Source organism: Raphanus sativus, chromosome 4, assembly GCF_000801105.2.
Source record: "Raphanus sativus cultivar WK10039 chromosome 4, ASM80110v3, whole genome shotgun sequence".
Lineage (NCBI taxonomy): Eukaryota > Viridiplantae > Streptophyta > Magnoliopsida > Brassicales > Brassicaceae > Raphanus > Raphanus sativus.
Genome location: NC_079514.1, coordinates 18,354,811 through 18,374,720, shown reverse-complemented (window position 1 = coordinate 18,374,720; position 19,910 = coordinate 18,354,811). Strand labels below are relative to the sequence as shown.

Genomic DNA, 19,910 nt, shown 5'->3' with positions numbered 1-19,910 from the left:
AAATAACATATGTCAGAATACCTAAGCTTAACATATCAATTGGTTCGATTTAAAATTTTGGATACGAAATCAATAACTATTTTAAGTATTTTTGGTGATTTGAGTATACTTTAACTATTTCAGATATTTGTTTTTGACTATCTTTATATATTTTCAAGTATTTTAAACCAATTTAAAAGTATCATTTTGATGTTTTATATACGTTAAATATAAAAATAATTAATATATAAGTATATAAATCTATTTTTAGATAAATTCAGGTACATGAATACTTCGGTTCGGATCCGATTCGGTTCTCTAACTAACAAAATTTTGAATAATTCGAATATTTAATCAATTTATGTTCAGGTTTGGTACTATATTTACGGATTGGTATCAGTTCTTTTCCTCAGATTCATTTTGCCAAACCCTAATAATTATATGAAAAACAAATATCATCATATTTTTCAAAATATACATCCGCGGAGGTGCAGAGATCAAAGTCTATAATCATTTATTTTAACAACAAGCCAAATAAAAATGTTGATTGAAGAGCGAATAAAACAAAACTAGAGAAATACTTAGTTTACGAGAGACACTCTATGTGTCAAATTTATTATAAAGAAAATTTTATTAAAATAAATAAATTCAATAATTACAAACAAATAATATATTTCATAAAAGTGAAAAATAATATCCGCGCTTTCGAAGCGCGGGTCAAAATCTAGTTGACTTTATAAGGTATGTGCGACTTCTAGTCTACTGATGCTTATCTCTTAACTTGCAAAATCATATGTGTAGTTTGGCTGAAAATTGGAACTCGACCCAGTGTAGTAACTAAACTTCGTAGCTTAGCTTGGAAAGTTCTTAGGTTTCTGGTGACAATGATGATTTCTAGTCTTCAGTTTGGTTCTTATCTTGTTTTCCTTAAAGCATGATTTAATGGAGGAAGAACTTGTATCTGCATCATGCCCTATAACATAAGATGCCTTGCTCTCTGTTGGTTATGAAATTAGATAACTGTTTTATCTTTGTTTCCAGCGCCGGTCCGTATCTATTAGATGCCCTAATCAAAACTGAAATGTGCATCTTAATCACCTAGGTGATTTGAAAAAATAAAATTACTGGACATATTTAGCTGTAAAAATTTTTGAAACACTTTTTGTGCCCTACACCGTGGCTTACTTTGCTTCCGCAACGGACCGGGCCTGTTTGTTTCTCGATGTGGATTGCAGGAGTCCTTGCATCAGCTCCACATGAAAGGACAGAGTATGCGCGTCAGCTAGAACGCTTACCTTTATTTATCTCCTAGAAGCTCCGAAATTTATGTTTTGTTTTGATGATCTCTCATGGGAAAGCCAACTGATTATAGGAATAGTGAACTTGTACAAGTTACGGCATTGCTTAATGAACTGAATGTTTAAATTGACTGCATATTTTGATTGCCATTCAGGTTAAGTTTGTCAAATTTTCTCCATGGAGCGTATATCACACTCCACTCTCTCTTTTACTATTAAGTTTTCTTGAGTCCATGTTCAACTAAGCCCGCATTGATTCACTTTTAGATTCTTTTCAAAAAGCCTCGTTTTATTTATAGTTGGATTTGGATTGACATCTCTCATTCACCGTATCTATTCATTATATGTACGGAAGTCTTAATTGCAAATATCAAAAAGCAGAGCGAGACAAACAACTAACTGGTATGAAGATTGCAAGAGCATATGTCCATCGATTTCCCACATGCTCTTTGAAGACGATAGCTTTTTTTTCTCCAAAGCACAAAGAGATAATGTCAAACCATTCTCAGGATATTAAAAGATTATGAGACAATATATGGTCAACTAATAAACTTTCAAAAGTCTTCGATCTAATTTAGATATAAGATTGAGGACTCTTGCCGACAAGAGATGCGAGATATCTTGGGCATTTAGAATTTAGGAGGAATGGGATCCAATTTGAGATTGCCGGAGAAACTTGGCGGGTTTAAAATTCAGGTGTTTTTTTTTTTCAAGATCGTTTGAAAACAAGGTTAATGGTTGGACTTTTAAGTTCTTTATTAAAGGAGGTAAGGAAATGATCATAAAGTCAGTGGGCATAGCCCTACCTAATCATGTGATGTCTTGTTTTCGCTTACCGAAGACGATCACAAAGAAATTAACAAGTGTGGTAACTCAGTTCTGGTGGAGTCCAGGAGGAAGTACCAAAGGAATGCATTGGAAATCATGGGATAAGGTATGTATCAATAAAGAGGAAGGAGGGCTGGGTTTCAAAGATATAACATATTTTAATACGGCGATGTTGGAGAAATAATTATGGCGGCTGATTGAGAAACCAAATACTTTATTTTCGCGAGTTTTTATAGGACAGTATTTTAGGAATGCCTCACCTCTGGAACTGATTCGATCATAATCACCGTCATACGGCTGGCAGATTATTATTTCAGCTAGATATATAGTTAGAAAATGACTAACTAAAAAGGTGAAAACATAATCATCCATATCTGTATGGAATGATCCCTGCCTCTCAACCACTCGCCCGAGACCAGTAAATAAAAACCAAATTACCAGTTACGCCAATCTTACGGTTGATCAACTTATCAATCCAGATTTACGAATCCGGAACTCACATGTAATCTGGGCTCTAGTGGATCCCAAGGATGTAAAGAATACAGAAAGTATACCACTGAGTAAGTTTCATAGAGTGGATAGGGATGGATGGAACTTTACACAAAATAAAAAAATATTTTGTTAAATCTGGGTATCAAGTGGAACGGGTTTATTCAGATAAGGAAAAATCTTTAGTAGTATTTAGACCCATAGTTGACTTATTTAGGCACATTGCTAAAAAGTTCGCTTTCCACAAAAAAATAAACATTTTTTATGGCAGATGGTGTCAGAGTGTATATCAGTGAAGAAAAATTTACACGCGAGAGGGCTGTCAGGGGATTTATATTGTGATAGATGTCAAGTTTCAGAAGAATAAATTAATCATTGTTTTTTGAATGTCTTCCAGCGCGTCAGGTTTGGGCACTATCCCAAATTCCATCTAATCAAACTATTTTCCCCACCGAATCTCTTTTCACAAATATAGACTACTTATTCTGGAGAGTTTTACCGAAATTGGAGGATCATTAATTCGTTTGATCTTATGGTATACTTGGAAAGGAAGAAACAAGAAGGTGTTCAGTAATTTAATTTGGATATGGATCCTAGGGACACTCTTAAACTTGCGGTAACATAATCAAGGCTTTGAAGGTTATGCTGGTTTAATGGGAGTAAGAAATGTCAGAGTTTCTCTCTCTCCTCTTCATTCCGAGTTAGAAGCATTATTTTGGACAATGGAATGTATGCGGAATCTGCGTCAGTTTCGGTCACGTTTACAACAGATTTTATCTGATGATATAAAAACTTTGCAATAAAACTTTCACAGCTCAGAAATCATTCATGTTCCACGCACGCAAAATTTGAAGGCCAATAGTCTAGCACACTGTATTAGGAAACAACCATCATTTGTCGTGCACATGGATGCTGAGCTATCAATTTGGTTTATAGAGTTTTCATGAGTATGTACAAGTCGATGACAGAAAAAAAAAATATGATTTAAAAGAAAGATAATAAGAATCGGTCCGCTTAAAATTTAGACCAAAAGTGGTTTTAAACGCAACCATTTATTTGTTAATTATTTTAAATACTAATTAAACTAATTTACAAATAAATTGATGTATATTTGGTGTTATGTCGAAATTAATTTGAAACTTTTTACCAAAGATTTATATATATATATATATATCACTTTCATTGCACATAATAAAAAATTTCCTTTTTAAATAATAAGAAACTAGGATAATATAGAATATTTATATAGATGATATATCATTAGTATTATGAAATATCTAGTTTGGTCCTTCCATATATTGGGGATATCCACATGTTAATAAAAAAAATAAAAATGAAAAGTTGGCCCTAACTCATCAAAGTCACAATAATTCTAATTATAATTCTAATTACAAAGTTTCAAATAGCTATAATATTTAAATTATTAAATTAGTGACAGCCAAAAAACTAATAAAAACATATAAAATGATAAAATTAACTAATATCATAGAGTTATAATTCTTATTAGAAAGTTTGAAATAGTTATATTATTTAAATTAATAAATAATAACTTATCAAAAAACTAATAAAAACATAACAAATAAACAAAATTACCTAAAATCATGGAGAACATAACAAATGAATAAATTCACTTGTCAAATAATAACATAGATTACCAATTGAAATTATTAAAAACATGAAAATAAATAATAAGATAAATTATGGAGAATATGACAAATAACTAAAACTAAAATTATTAAAAACATAAAAAATAAGTAGATTACCTAAAATTATAGAAAATATGATAAATAATTAAACAGTAAACAATGTTAGATAAGCAAAATCAATTCATAAATAATAGTATAAATAGATGACTAAATAAAACATTTAAAATAAATTTAAATCACTGGTATTTTTTTGTAAATTATATCATGAATAAAAATATTAGATAGTTGACAAAAAAAAAAAAAATATTAGATCCATTCTTTTTTTATTTTTGCAACTACTAGATCCGTTGTATAATTATATTAGGTACACTCCTAGTAACGCATACACATACGTATAGATAGGAATAACTCGGTTCGAAACTACGCTAGACGGTTAGAAACTACGCTAGGCGTTAGTAGGATGTTCGGATCGCGCTTAGCGACTAATGAAAAAAATGGGGAGTATGGGGAGATTAATAGGCGACTTGTTTTTCGTTCATATATGATATCATTTATATAAAATAGAAAAGTACGCGTTGTCTGGTGGTTATGATGACATCAAACTTCCTTCCAACCCGTCTTCGAAAACTAAGGGCTCCATTTTTTCTTAGTTTCGACTTTTTTTTAAGTGAGTGGCAGTTATGTAAATATCTCATCGTCTTCCTCACAACCTTTTTAGGGCTTCGCGATTTCTGCAACAATTTTTTGCAGCCGCCATAGATTTTTCTGCGTAATCTTCAAATCTTTTGGGTTTTAACTGTAGTTTTGCACTTTAATCTTGTAGATCTATCACATATAACTGATTCTCGACTTCAGATTAACAAAAAAAAAACTCAACTTTTCTACCACACCGCCTAATCTTCCGCATAGAGCCAAATCGCCGCTGCGTTTTCGAATAGGATGGATGCATACTTAACTGGTCAAATTGACTATTCACACCTCATCAAGATCTAGTCGTAACAGCGAATTTATCTTCATGGTTCTACCTTCTCATGTCTTCCTTCTCTGTCCACAATTGGTTCTACCTTGTTTTCATGAGCTTCCGCGGAGAAGATGTATATAAAAGCTTTTTCAGTCACATTTACAAAGAATTTCAAAAAAAGGGAATCATACCTTTCATTGATGATAAGATCAATAGAGGATAACCCATTGGTCATCAACTCTTACAAGCAATTAGAGGATCTAAGAGATACTATATTTTTGAATTGCATGTAAGAGCTTATTATCATTCTCTCTATTGATTTCATTATCAATGAAAGTATGATTTCTTTTCTTTGAACTCTTTATGAGTGTGACTTAGAAAGCCTATTCACACATCTTCTAGAGGAAGTTCGCGAAGACAAGATGGAAACAGTTGTGAGATAAAGAAGAAGGAAGAAGTCATGAAGAAGAAAATACTTAATTTTGTTGTTCGTTTGGAATCTGAATTTTTTATAAACCACCAAACAAGTTGTATCCAAAAGAGTGAATAAATAAGCTCTTTGTAGGAGAAACCAGCTTGTGGAAAAAGAGAAGAACCCACTAGTTTGATGGAAAAAAGAAGAAGCTCACAGCGCTTTATAAAGGGATATGTGGAGGAAAACTTACCAAAGAAGCTTTCTACGTGTTGATTGATGCTAGCAACAGAGGAGGCTTCGCGGAAGTTTCACGGAAACTTTATTGCACTAACTCATTGCCTTCTTTAGTGTACTGTAGGCTCCACCATTTGTTGATTTTTCTTGGAATTTTTCTTACCTTATCTCAAGTTATAGTTGAACCCACATTAAATATCAATATAAGTTGTATAACCAACACCTTACAAGTGTAGAGAGAGTCTCACTTAGCAACTAAAGCCTAAATTAGCTTCTGCAGTCTCTTACTTCAACAGGCTTACACATCGTCAGGACGTATATATAATTGAATCATTGTTTACTCATGCCAAAAGCTTGCAGACATTTTTTCTGCTCAATATAATAGAAGGTTCAATATTGTCGTGTGATTGTTTTCTTTTATAAACTCTTTGGTCAGTTATAAAATGCTTGAGCCTTATCTTGTCACTGGAGCTCTAAGAATCTAATCTCCCGGGTTTATGTTGGTGATTTCTCTAAAAATGAAGTTACTGATGTTATAATAGTATAGTTATAAAAGTTGCATTATTGCTCTATAACTTAGGGTACTATGTGTAGAACAGTTCCCTCATGGGTTTGAATGGCAATCCTAACAGCAGTTTTAGTCCAACCTCTCACTGTCTTATGGAATCAACAACTTCTGCAAAGTCTCCCCCATAATTTCATACACCACCTTCCACTGCACTTGTCTGCAAACTAACAGTTCTTACTTCTGTCTCTCCGGCGATCACCACCCTGCATCTGTAATGCCAAAAGGGAGGTATATATTATAAACACCGACTTACCAGTGGATTTTGATTCTTTTGAAGAAACTAACCTGTTTTTCATAACAATTCCATGGTCCACAACCCCATCAATCGTATCCAGGCTTTTACCCACGTCAGCTGCATAATCTCGCATTGATCAACCCATATCAACCAGCAATAGAGAACATTGTACAAGTTCCAAAGCTATTACCGAGGCTTGGGATAGGAGTTGTGAAGATAACATCAAGAATGTTGTGACCATCACTTGTGACAATAGGAAAGTCTCCTCCAAGAGGGCCTGCATCTCCTACAGAAGCTCTTCTCCACACCTCTGCGTCTCCTAAGTACAAGTCATCTATCTCCTCAGCTGTAGCTAACCAATTTAGCTGCCAGCGAAAACTTCAAGCAATTATTTTCCGGATTTAAAAAGAAAAAAAAAAAGAATTCTGCAAACAGAAGTTTTCTTACAGATTGAACTAAGACAGGGATAGATCCTTCAAGGCCAGACTTGTATTGCTCATCCTTTATCATGAAGACTGCCTCAACAGCTGCTTTCACAATAGACTGCATTGTGAATCTCTCTTAATAAGCAAAAAGCTAAGTAATGAGTTTGTTCCAGAAAAAAAAAAGACTGCAACTTTTAGACAAAACATCACTCACCTTTTGTCGCAGAATATAGTCATCTTCCTGTGTTGTTCTCGGTCTCCCGATAACTGAGATAAGCGTACCCTCTTCTACAGCATCAGCGTCATGGAATGCAAAATCAATCTACATAGGAGAGAGTCACGGGTGCAAATATTATATCCCCAAGCTGAAAGATAAGACCAAAACCGGTTAAGAAAAAGCCGCTACCTGAAAATCATCCCGGAAATGTTTCAAGGGGACTCCAAACTTTGCTGCTTCGCTCGCACTTCGAGCAGACCTGAAACAAGATTCATGATCCAAGAATCAAATCACATTTTGAAGAAAACCAAGGAAAGCAAAAAGGAGTGTTAGTTATTACATTGGTACACCAACAACATTTTGTATAGAACCAGAACGAAGTTGATGACCCAAATAACGTATAGCCAAGTCCGAAGCTTCTCCGGATCCTAAACCAATAACCATACCACTCTTCACGTAACTATCCACCTGTAACAAACTTTGTTTTTATTTATTCAAGTTTGGATCTTTCTTTAGTTTTATGAAAGGCAACACAATTAAAATACATAAAACCATAAAACTAATTGTTATAAATCTAATGAATTAATAACACTTACGGTGTGGTGAGCAGCTCGGAGAAGAGGAGAGGGCTCCTGAGAAAGAGTGGCGCTTACTCGAGGTACTGAAACACGTCTGAAGCTGCGACGGCGCGTGAAAACGGCGGACGAGAATGAAAAGGAAGTGGATGCAGCCGCAACTACCATTTCTCAAAACGATTTATGTCACCGAGTCACGACGACTCCGTGGTTTTGCCGCTCTTATCTCCTTCGGTTTCGTGTGTGTGTGTGTGTGGCAATACGAATTGATTAACTTTTATTGACAGTCATCCCAAAATCAAATAAAACCAAACCATTCAGACGTTGAGCTTTCTTAAACCAAACAATATACAGTAACAATTAAAAATTATATAAATTAATAATGTTTGAGACTAGGAAATTTATTAATTTCTAGAATTATTAGTTTAAAATAAATTAATAATGTTTGAGTCTGTATGAATGCAAACACAATATTGATTTTTCTTTTCAAAATTTCCTGGATAATATGCAAGAAACTTCTTCTCTTTTTTTCCTTAAGAACAATAACAATGCAAAAATTGTTTTTATTTTTTATTTCTAAATGAAAACAAATGCAAATAAATATCATGCAAGGGTAGATATAACCTTAGCCATCGTTGACAAAAAAAAAAAAACCTTAGCCATCAGATTTAAGCTCTTACACCCAACTGTTGTGGGCACGGATCTTGGATTTGACCGGATGGTCGAGGATACTCAAATTAGATCGTCTAAAGATGAGATAGAATGAGCGGTATGAATGGAAATCAGTTTGATAACCTGAAACAAATGAAAACGAGTGAGGATATGCTGATGAATTATGAAAATAAGAAGGGTTTTTAGTGATTAAAACCCTCAACTATTTTTAAATCGTAAAATAAACCTTCAACTATTTTTCTAGTGTTTTAACCCTTCAACTTACAAATTGTTAGTGTATGTTACCCTCCGTCTATAATTCTGTAACGGAAGGTGATATACGTTAACGGTTTGTAAGTTGAGAGGTTAAAACACTAAAAAAATAGTTGAAGATTTATTTTATGATTCAAAAATAGTTGAGGGTTATAATCACTAAAACACACTTTTAAACAAATTAGAAGGAAAAAAATAAATGAATTAATGTTTTTCTAATTATCAAATATTTTTGTTAACTAAAAACATTTTAGCTTAGATAGTATGACTGTAAACTGATAGTGGAACGATAGTAGCATAAGTGAAGAAAAAAAGAGACTGTAAATCCAGTTAAAAAAAGTTGGTTATCAGATAATATTAATTCTATGTAAAGAAGTTTAATTCACGAAAAGAAAGATCGGATTGCCGGGATCCAGTTAAGAAAAGTATTTAAGATAATGAGTTAGGCCATATGATGGGAATATCTAATTGTGAATGAAACTTATTTACTTGAAATTCGTATTATCTAATAACCAATTTTTTTAACTGGGTTTACAGCTTCTTTTTTTTCTTCGTTTAAGCTATTATCTTCCCATTGTCAGTTTATAGTCATACTGTCTAAGATAAAATGTTCTTAGTTAACAAAAAATATTTGATAATTAGAGAAATATCAACTCATTTATCTATTTCCTTTTAATTTGTTTAAAATGTGTTTTAGTGATTAAAACCCTCAACTATTTTTGAATCATAAAATAAACCTTCAACTATTTTTTTAGTGTTTTAACCCCTCAACTTACAAATCATTAACGTATATCACCTTCCGTTACAGAATTATAGATGGAGGGTGACATACACTAACAATTTGTAAGTTGAGAGGTTAAAACACTAAAAAAATAGTTGAGGGTTTATTTTACGATTTAAAAATAGTTGAGGGTTTTAATCACTAAAACCCCAAATAAGAACAATAAACATATGGATAAAATGGGATCAGGCTTCTGGTTGTGTAACATTCTCAGTCTTATCAGAAGATGATCGTAATGGATCGAGATGGTGCTTTGCATGCTGGTTGTGTAACTCTCTCAAGCTTGGCAAATGGATAGGATGAACATGATGGATGGATTAGGACACCACAAGAAGTTATGGAAAGGATCCTTGAAGGTTACTCCAAAGCTGCTTCTCACACATTCAAAAGACTTAAGACAATATTTTTAGAAAAAACTAGAAAATTAAAACTGAATATAATTCATAAATACTTTCAAAGATTGGTGCTTTACAATGATGAACAACTGGAGCTTATAAAGAATCTCCTATGGATTCTATACAAGATCAAACAGTCATAAACAATACAAGAAAAGAAAATAACTTGACAATAAAGTTTAATTTTCAATGTAATAATATGGCCGTTGAAAGAAGATTTGCTTGACCATAAATGTGGAAATTGATTCTTTTTGAACCTGGACGGTTTGAGAGCAGTTTGAGAGGACATGCAAGCTTTCTGGAAATGTTTTTGATGGCTTGATAAGTGCTGTTTTCGTGCCTAAACTGACAAGGAAGTAGCTGTTAGAGGTTTTATTCCAAAGACTCCAAATATAGTAAGATGAAGCAAGAGTAGATCCACCTGATCCATTGGGTGCTGGTGAATTGTAGGATTTCTTGGATGTGTTCTTAGTGGTCTATAATGTCTCCATGCTTCCGTTGATAGGTTTGGATCGGACCAAATTGAATTGGTTGGAAACTTTCCCAAATTGATGTTGGTTTGACCGGGTTTGGGAAATCGATTGCATCTTGGTATTTTTTGGACCAATTTTCTTGATTTAGGGCTTCCTGAAAAGTTATAAAATCCATCTTGAATTCTATGGTGGGTTTTCATGAAGGCTGCTTCATGGTTGGACTGAAATCCACTTCTAAAGGCTGATACTCGCAGATAGACTGACTGGAAAGCCTCCAGTTTTATCCACACCTTCTTGCTCCGTAAATATTTTTCTTGTAGTTTTAAGTCTCAGTAATGCATTGTTGAGTTTGCTTTCCCTGAAAATTGGTTTCATGCCAAAATTCCTTCTGGTTATTAAGATATTCTCCTTGGACTGAACTTCTGTCAATGACATCTCCTGAATGCTCGGTTTGGACAGTTTAGTGAGGCTCTGGTCGAGCTACTGATTTCATGATCACAACAATGTATTTGATGTATAGAAAAATTCGATGGTGATATATCTAAAAATGCAAAGAAAAAACAAATAGACCTAAGAATTTCTTTTTAAAGAAATTTCAAATTTATTGATCAACGTAAAAAGAATGTACGCACAGTCCCAAAAAACATTTATAGTTTAAAGATATAAACACTTAAAAGGTATGAGCTTTAAACCATCTTCTCATCAGATCTTGTAGCCTCGTCTTCAATGTGTAACCAATGGAAGAGATGCGGTTCCTAACCATTTTATCCACCTGCTTAACAATGTGATCGACTGGCTTAAATGTGTTGTTTTGCTTCCTGTCATGACGCTCCAGCCAGATGTAATAAATGGTGACCTGCAGTACGAGTCTCAGTAGGATGTATCAAAAGAGCCCGCTAGGAGGCACACCATAGTAGTTTCCCAGCCAGGATCGGGATCTCGACCGAACAAGTTACCCACAACTTTAATCCACAGCGTGAAAATGTAGGGCCAAGCAAAAAATAAGTAATCTCTCGTTTCATCTGGCTCACCACAATAGAGACAGCTCTGAGGATGGCCCCATTGACTCGTACGATGCCCTGTTGGTAGTATATCTCTAATAGCTAGCCAGTGATGAAGCCAAACCGTGGCACTCCCTGAGGAACCAGATATAATTTTTATTTTTTGTAATCCGAGTTTAGTACGAAAAATACCTAAGGATAATTTTTCAAGTTGATAGACTTTATATATTAACTTTTGTCAAATTTATTCTTTTAGTAATCTATATTATGTTTTGAACTGATCTATCTAGATGTTAACTAATTTATCTCTATAATATTATTTGAGAAGTCAGTACTTTCTATGTGCCGCGCTCACGTTAAGTCTCATAATGGTTGATTACAATGATACCCTTAATGAATTAAAAATATTACATTTATATACTATTATTGAATTTATTATTTAGTTTTCTTTTTAAAATTTTCCAAATAACATATATAATAAAAAAGAAAATATTTATAAAGTTAAAAAAACGTAAATATATGTATATATATAATATGATTTCATTAAAAAATGAAAGTTCACAAAATCAAAATCTTCCATTAAAAAATATTTTTAAATAGCATAAATATAATTTGCTTAAAAATTTCATGTTGTGGAACTTAATATAACCATAATCAAAATACCAAAGCAAATCGGAATTCTCATTTTTAAAATTATTTAAAATAATTTTCAGTTTATAATTTAATAAATTGAAGGCATAAAATTATTTTTAATTTATAAAATATTGTAATTATTGTAATTAGTGATATGTGTTCATAAGCTTCCAAAATGTATTAGTGATCAACGCTTTATTTTATAGTATACTTTTAGGAAATCAACATATAATTTGATAAATATTATGAAAATACATGCACATTTAAAAGTAAATAAAATTAATTTTATTTTATTTAATTATAATAGAAATAGTTATACTTCAATATGAATTTGAAAGAACATATCTAACTCAATATATTCACAATATGGTGACTCGACTCATTCAACTTATATCTAATACAATAGATTTACTATAATACAAATATATAATTTTATAATGATAATTTATTTTATAAATATAAATTATATGATGACTCAAAACATATCAACCAATTGTTAAAATTAGTTATTTTGTAAAGTTTATATATATGCATGAGACTGTCGAATATTTTCATTATATTAATTTATGTAATTTGAAATTAGACACTTAAGTTTATTTTATGTCATTTTAAACACAATATATCTTAAGTCATACATAATCTTCCTCAAATATATTTACACATCTAAGATAACAACCAACGCAGATACAAATAAGAAAATTAATCATATTTTATTATATTTAAAATGAAAAGTATTATAGTTGAATTCAGATAAATATATGCATTCCAAAAATCAACTGTAAAAATAACAAAATTGAGTAAATATAATATAATTAAAATCATGTCTAATTAAAATAATATAATATTATTAATATAAATTATATATACAAATTATGAATTAATTTAAAATTAAAAGTAATTAACAATCAGTTATTGTATATTTACTTTATAAAAATTTATATCCGCGCATGTGCGCGGGAAAATCACCTAGTTGTATATTTATTTATAGAGTTTTGTAATAAAAATAAGTAAATAATTTTAAAATTTTAGTTTTACAAAAAATGAAAAAGAAATATTTGAAAAAGGAATCTATAACGAAAGAAATTCAAATTGCATGAAGCTAAGCAAATAAGTACAAAAACATTTTAAGACTTTAGTTTGTGTAATTTAACAGTTAGAGGTAAAAAAAGAACAAAGAAAAAGCGAAAGAAATCAAACGGTAAACTGAATGACCAACCGTAAGACAAACATTGAGTAATTAAAATAAAACAAAAACAAAAAGGAGAATCCTTTTAATTCGATCGCACTTAAAGTCTTGTCATCTGCTTTATACATGTGGGAACCAAGTACGTGGTATCCACTCAAACTGGCTCACAATTACTCCAGAATCCAAGAAAAAAAGTTTCATACTCGTGTGATTATTCACTTCTTCCTGCATCTCTATAATGGTACATAAATAATATTTATAAATACGCACTCTTCTTTCACCGACCTCCGACACGAAAAGGTAGCTCCTTTTTGTGTGTTTCTGTCAATTCCACTACTTCACCATTAATGCTATGATGGGTTCTTCTTCTTCTTTTGCAGCTTTCATTATTTATCTCTGTTTCTTGGTGGGGTTTGAGTTGTTTCATGACTCATTCATTTTCTGTACAAAACCTAGTGGTCCTAATGCAAAAAACCCTTCTCGTTGTAGCCACTTTCTTGATTTAGAAGGAACAAAAAATGGCTAGAGTTATGTTGGTGAACGTTGGGTACTTTTTATTACTAGTGTTGATCTCTTCTGGGTTTCTGTCATACACTTTGGGACAACAACAAGACGATGGTGGTGATGATGATGATGATACTTCTGTTTACATTGTCACACTTAAACAACCTCCTTTTGTTCATCTCTTTGAGGAAGAAGAGCTTAAACAAGTTAGACATAGACACCAGAGAGCTAAGTATGGCCAAACTACTATATTCAAACCAAAATTACAACCAAGGTACAGAAATTTATGTTGTCCTTAGATTATATGTGTGTAGCTTTAGTTAAAAATCTTTGTAATGACTTTGATTTTTTTTTTTAATAGAAACATCTCCAAGAAGCGTCATGGGAGGGGGAGGCCAAAAAGACCACCATCTATTGCTCAAACTCATGATTCTTTCTTGAGAAAGACATTAAAAGGGGAGAAATATATAAAGCTTTATAGCTACGATTACCTAATTAATGGATTTGCTGTCTTTGTTAGCTCACAACAGGTATGTGTATATATATATATATATATATAGTTCTTGATCATTGTATAGTAAGGATTAAACTGACTAAGATTTTCATTTGATTCTTGAAGGCTGAGAAGCTTTCAATGAGAAAAGAAGTAGCAAACATAGTATTGGATTTCTCGGTTAGGACAGCAACAACATATACTCCACAGTTTATGGGTTTGCCAGAAGGAGCATGGGTCAAAGAAGGTGGATTTGAGACTGCTGGAGAAGGAATAGTTATCGGATTGATCGATACTGGAATCGATCCAAATCATCCTAGTTTCAGTGACAAGGACATTAACTCTCAGCATTCATATCCATCCCCTAAGCATTTCTCAGGTGTTTGTGAAGTCACACCAGATTTTCCATCAGGATCTTGCAATAAAAAGTTAGTTGGAGCTAGGCATTTCGCGCAATCCGCTATAACTAGAGGAATCTTCAACTCATCTGAAGATTATGCTTCACCATTTGATGGAGATGGTCATGGAACGTAAGTGCAACTATTGAACGTGTTATACAAAACAGAGTTTGAAGCTTTAATTTTATTACTTTTGATATATATACAGACACACAGCTTCTATAGCTGCGGGTAACCATGGGGTTCCAGTGATAGTATCTAACCATAGCTTTGGAAACGCTAGTGGAATCGCTCCTCGTGCGCAGTAAGTGATAAATAAAAAAATAGAACTTGCATCACAAACTAACTTAAACTTGCATGTTCAGTATTTCTGTTTACAAGGCATTGTACAAGAGTTTTGGAGGCTTTGCTGCAGATGTTGTTGCAGCTATTGATCAGGTTTACAAACCAACAAACTAAATGTTTCACATTTTCTTCCAAACATGAGATTTTTTTATAAGTGAGTGTGAATTTTTTAGGCAGCTCAAGATGGAGTAGATATATTAAGTTTATCAATTACACCGAACCGAAAACCTCCTGGTGTTGCCACTTTCTTTAACCCTATAGACATGGCCATACTCTCCGCTGTGAAAACCGGAATATTTGTAGTCCAAGCTGCAGGAAACACTGGTCCATCGCCTAAGAGCATGTCATCTTTTAGTCCATGGATTTTCACAGTTGGTGCTTGTTCTCATGATAGAGTTTACTCTAACTCCATAATCCTTGGCAACAATGTAACTATTCCAGGCGTAGGGTTCGCAAGTAAGTCCTTATTTCGTAAGCGTCATGTTTATAAAAAAAAAATATGGATTTGTAAACCCTTGTGATTTGTTTCTTTTATATAGGTCCTACTGATGATGGAAAGATGTACAAGATGGTCTCAGCTTTTCATGCCTTGAACAATAGTACTTCTGTAGATAAAGACATGTACGTAGGTGAATGTCAAGATTATGAAAATTACGATCAAGAACTTGTCTCGGGGAATCTCATGATGTGTAGCTACTCTGTTCGTTTTGTTCTTGGCCTTTCGACTATAAAACAAGCTCTAGATGTTGCCAAGAATCTATCAGCAGTTGGTGTTGTGTTCTACATGGACCCTTATGTTCTTGGTTTTCAAATCAATCCAACGCCGATGGATATGCCTGGAATCATAATTCCATCTTCAGAAGATTCCAAGGTATTAAATCCAAAGTTATTTTAAACGTTTTGCACGGTTTCTAATGAACTAACGATATGTTATTTGCGCAGAGTTTACTCAAGTACTATAACTCTTCTATTGAGAGAGATGCAATCACCAACGACGTTGTTGAATTCGGAGCTGTTGCAGCAATTGAAGGCGGTTTAGATGCTAACTTCAGTAACAAAGCTCCTACGGTTATGTATTACTCAGCAAGAGGACCTGATCCAGAAGACAACTCTTTCAACGACGCTGACATATTGAAACCTAACCTCGTAGCTCCTGGAAACTCTATTTGGGGTGCTTGGAGTTCCGCTTCCATAGATTCAACCGAGTTTGAAGGTAAGCATTATAATCACACAAGTGAAAACAGATGATTCTTTCTATAATAGTCACTAACAAAGCTTTGTTTTAATAACTGTTTTAGGTGAGAAATTTGCAATGATGTCCGGTACAAGCATGGCTGCTCCTCATGTAGCTGGTGTGGCTGCACTGATCAAACAAACTTACCCCAACTTTAGTCCTTCAGCAATCGCATCTGCACTTTCAACAACCGCTCTTCTTAATGATAACAGTGGAGGTCCCATAATGGCTCAGCGTACTTATCCCAATCCTGACCAAAGCCTCATTAACGCAACACCGTTTGATATGGGTAGCGGTTTCGTGAACGCCACGGCAGCTTTAGACCCTGGTTTAATTTTCGATACTAGTAAGTTTTATTTCAAAACTGGATAAACTTTTTTTCTTTTTACCAATTCAACAAAATGTATTTTTTCTTGTCTTGTAGGTTTTGAAGACTACATGTCATTTCTTTGTGGAATCAACGGTTCAGATTCAGTGGTGTTTAACTACACTGGGGTTGACTGTTCTGCTAACAACAACTCAACAATTAGCGGTTTTGATCTCAACTTGCCATCAATCACAGTATCAACCCTTAACGGCACGCAAGTATTCAAAAGATGGGTGAGAAACATAGCTGGAAATGAGACGTACAATGTTGGTTGGAGTCCTCCTTATGGTGTTTCAATGAAGGTATCTCCTACTCAGTTCTCTATAGGAATGGGAGAAACCCAAGTACTAAGCATAACCCTGGAGGCGACAAAGAACAGCTCAAGTTCTAGTTTTGGAAGAATAGGTTTGTTTGGAAAAGCAGGACACGTTGTGAATATTCCTGTATCTGTCATAGCTAAAATCATTTTGAGCTGATTGATAGATAGATAATATCTTCTTTGTCTTACCATTCAATTGTTAAAGATACAATTTTTATTTTTTTTTATGAAATGTAAAACCATATAAGTGTTTTTGAGCACAAGTAAACTTCATAAGTCTTCATGCGTTTCCTCCATCTTTGTTAAGATTACTTGGGGAAGAAGGTAGCTTCTCTGATTCCTCTTGAGCTCCAGATGGGTTTGTTGGGATGTTAGGGTTAACCATTGTGAAGGGTGGGTACTTGGGGAAAGGCCAGCCCATTAATGGAAACTTGTGGCTGAAGAATCCAGAAATCATGGATTTTGCATGGTCGATCATTCCCATTGGAGACGAATCATCGATCATGGTTTGAGGTGATGCTGTTTCTGATTGTGGTTTTGGGACACGGAGTGAGAGTGTAGGTTGAGAACTGAGGAAGAAGACGAGGAGGAGGAGTAAACAGAAAGAAGAAACCTTTGAGATTTTCGACATTGTTGCTTGGTGTCTTTTTTTTGAGCTCTTGCTTTGTGATATTTGTGTGTGTTTATGGGGGTTTATTTATAAGTGGCGATTTTGAGTCTGGAGAAGAGAAAATAGGTGTACTTAACGTTGGGTTTCTACTTCTCACCTAAACAAGCAGTTTTCGAATTAATGCTTCATGATTTGAGCATGATCGTGAGATATGATCAGTTATGGGTTTCAGTATTCAGATTTTAGTTCACAAAAAAATCAAGCCATCAGTTAACAAAAGTAGTATCAACATCGTAGAGATTTATGATTTACCATTGAAAGTTTGAGTTTAATAAATTAATAAAAACCATTATATGGTTCAAAAATGTATGTTATTTTATTTGTATTTTTATGCAAGACGTTACACAGAGTTTATTTGTAACTGTGTAATATTACTAGTAGTGAACCATATAAACAGGAATGAAAACAAGGTGATACAACACAGGTCTGAACCATATAAACTCAGATCTAACAGTCAAATGAAGAAAGTTTACTAAGATAGTAACAGACAAGCTAGGCAAAAATGCTTAGATGCTTATACAATCACTCAAGAAAGCAAAGAAGTAAGAAACAGGTGAATGAGACACGTATGTGTGTGTAATTTTGAGGCGGCGAGATTTTCAGGGGACGACGGAGGGAGTTGCTGCGGTGGTAGAGATGGAGCATTTATTAGGCTGAACTAGACGAGAGATGGAAACAGCGGAGATAATGAGCATAAGGACCACGCCGGTGAAGGCTGCGATTAATGCTCCGGCGCCGTGATCGCAGTAAGTGGCGAATCTGTCACAGATTTTATCCCATCTGGCGTGTTTGTTCCCGTTCTTCCCCACCTCCGCCATGAACGCCGCCGCGTTTGCTGCCGCCGATATCAGAGTCACATTCAGCTATTTTTATTTTTATTTTTGTATAACCAAAAAAGAAGCCAAGTCAGCAAACGAATACACATTTTTTAATTTTTCTATACTAATATTCGACAAAAAAATATTGTTATTTTCTTTTGATATCAAACGGCTCTGAACAAATATTGTTTATTTATTTTTTGAAATTAACATGATATACATTGCATACTATATCCAAAAGCTAATAAAATGTGAAAATATTTATAACTTTGATTTTAAAAATGCAAAAAAAAACATTAACATCTACTAGTCCACCTTCTCCAAGTAGTTGGTTAGTCGTTAACGACTAAAGACTTCTGGGGAACATTAATATATTCATATAATTGTATATATGTATTGTGAACAAAAAGTGTAGATTTGTATATATGTCTAATGTCTAGTTTGAAAACAAATTAAATTAACACCATTTTAAGAAGAATATGCTGCATGAGATTTTGATAAATCTAAAAATATATGTGTCTAATTCTATATTCTTCAAAAAAAATAAAAATAAACCACTGATATCATGCCCCCAGACCATCACACTACTCAGAACACATAGTAAAAGCTGGCACTGTGTTTTTACCATGTCGAGAATAGCGACCGAGAGAAGACGAAAACCAGTGAGTTCCGTCTTTCCTCCAAATAGCTGAAGAGCAATCATCAGCAAGTTGTGGAAGCTAACCATTGCATTAGCCACTACAAAATATCTTTTTTTCCCAACACCAAAACCATTAATAATTATTAGTCTAAAATTAACATTTGGAATTTGAAAACTCTAATTTAAAATAATAAAAGCTTACACAAAAGCTGGAGTGTGTTGGAACTTAGCAGTGAACGTAGCTTTGATCGGTGTATTTCCTACGTTTCCCACAACAAAAGTCTTCGTCTCTTTGTTCAATCCCATTACAATGGCTGCAGATAAAGTAGCTAAGAAGGCAAGTACTCTTAGCCCTAAGAGTATTTTGCTGCTCTTACCGCTCGTAGCAGCTAATACGAGCTTTGCAACCGCCATTTTTTTAAGATAAAGATGTGAAATTTGTGCTGTATTAAAATCTGTAGAGAGTGTTGCCTATATATATATTTGTGTTTGGTCTTTGTCTGACCATCTAACTTTGGAGGGTTAATTTTAGGTTTTGGTTGTTGTGAAGATTTCAGTGAAAAAAAAACTTCAGATTTGAATTTTCTCCTTTTTGTGTTGTTTCTTCTGTGGCAAGTTAACTTTTTCTTCGGATAATCTCATCTACCCAAATCTTAAACAAGTATTTATTTGTTGACTTTTCATTTGTTTCTTTGAATTATATGAAAATATGAAATAATAAACAAAATTATTTCATTGTGTTTGTATTTATTATAGTGGGTCGTTTTTCTAATGAACCAGTAGCTTTTATCCACTTCAAGCAATTTTCTACACTGAACATCATAAAATGGAATATTACAAGATTTTTTCTAAAGCTAAA

General features: G+C 33.4%; 4 protein-coding genes across 4 annotated transcripts; 1 reads left to right on the top strand and 3 right to left on the bottom strand.

The window, feature by feature from the left end:
- Positions 1-5,010: 5,010 nt before the first annotated feature.
- Positions 5,011-8,170, bottom strand: LOC108835770 (probable ribose-5-phosphate isomerase 4, chloroplastic). Its single transcript, XM_018608992.2, has 8 exons — positions 7,892-8,170; positions 7,636-7,763; positions 7,485-7,554; positions 7,293-7,400; positions 7,101-7,196; positions 6,844-7,018; positions 6,704-6,770; positions 5,011-6,627 (listed from the first exon to the last, which is right to left on the bottom strand). Exons 1-8 carry the CDS (start codon positions 8,036-8,038, stop codon positions 6,549-6,551), a joined length of 870 nt encoding a protein of 289 aa, XP_018464494.1. The 5' UTR covers positions 8,039-8,170; the 3' UTR covers positions 5,011-6,548.
- Positions 8,171-13,423: 5,253 nt separating this feature from the next.
- Positions 13,424-17,212, top strand: LOC108848661 (subtilisin-like protease SBT2.3). Its single transcript, XM_018622083.2, has 10 exons — positions 13,424-14,041; positions 14,129-14,297; positions 14,387-14,790; positions 14,867-14,962; positions 15,024-15,096; positions 15,177-15,459; positions 15,543-15,874; positions 15,946-16,216; positions 16,302-16,583; positions 16,662-17,212. The coding sequence occupies exons 1-10, from the start codon at positions 13,782-13,784 to the stop codon at positions 17,078-17,080; spliced, it is 2,589 nt and encodes an 862-aa protein (XP_018477585.2). The 5' UTR covers positions 13,424-13,781; the 3' UTR covers positions 17,081-17,212.
- Positions 17,085-17,607, bottom strand: LOC108848663 (uncharacterized). The gene has a single exon (XM_018622084.2). The coding sequence runs from the start codon at positions 17,552-17,554 to the stop codon at positions 17,204-17,206; it is 351 nt and encodes a 116-aa protein (XP_018477586.2). The 5' UTR covers positions 17,555-17,607; the 3' UTR covers positions 17,085-17,203.
- A 336-nt stretch (positions 17,608-17,943) lies between these two features.
- On the bottom strand, positions 17,944-19,510 carry LOC108851723 (CASP-like protein 1B1). Its single transcript, XM_018625183.2, has 3 exons — positions 19,254-19,510; positions 19,037-19,160; positions 17,944-18,456 (listed from the first exon to the last, which is right to left on the bottom strand). The coding sequence occupies exons 1-3, from the start codon at positions 19,463-19,465 to the stop codon at positions 18,193-18,195; spliced, it is 600 nt and encodes a 199-aa protein (XP_018480685.1). The 5' UTR covers positions 19,466-19,510; the 3' UTR covers positions 17,944-18,192.
- Between the last annotated feature and the right edge of the window lie 400 nt (positions 19,511-19,910).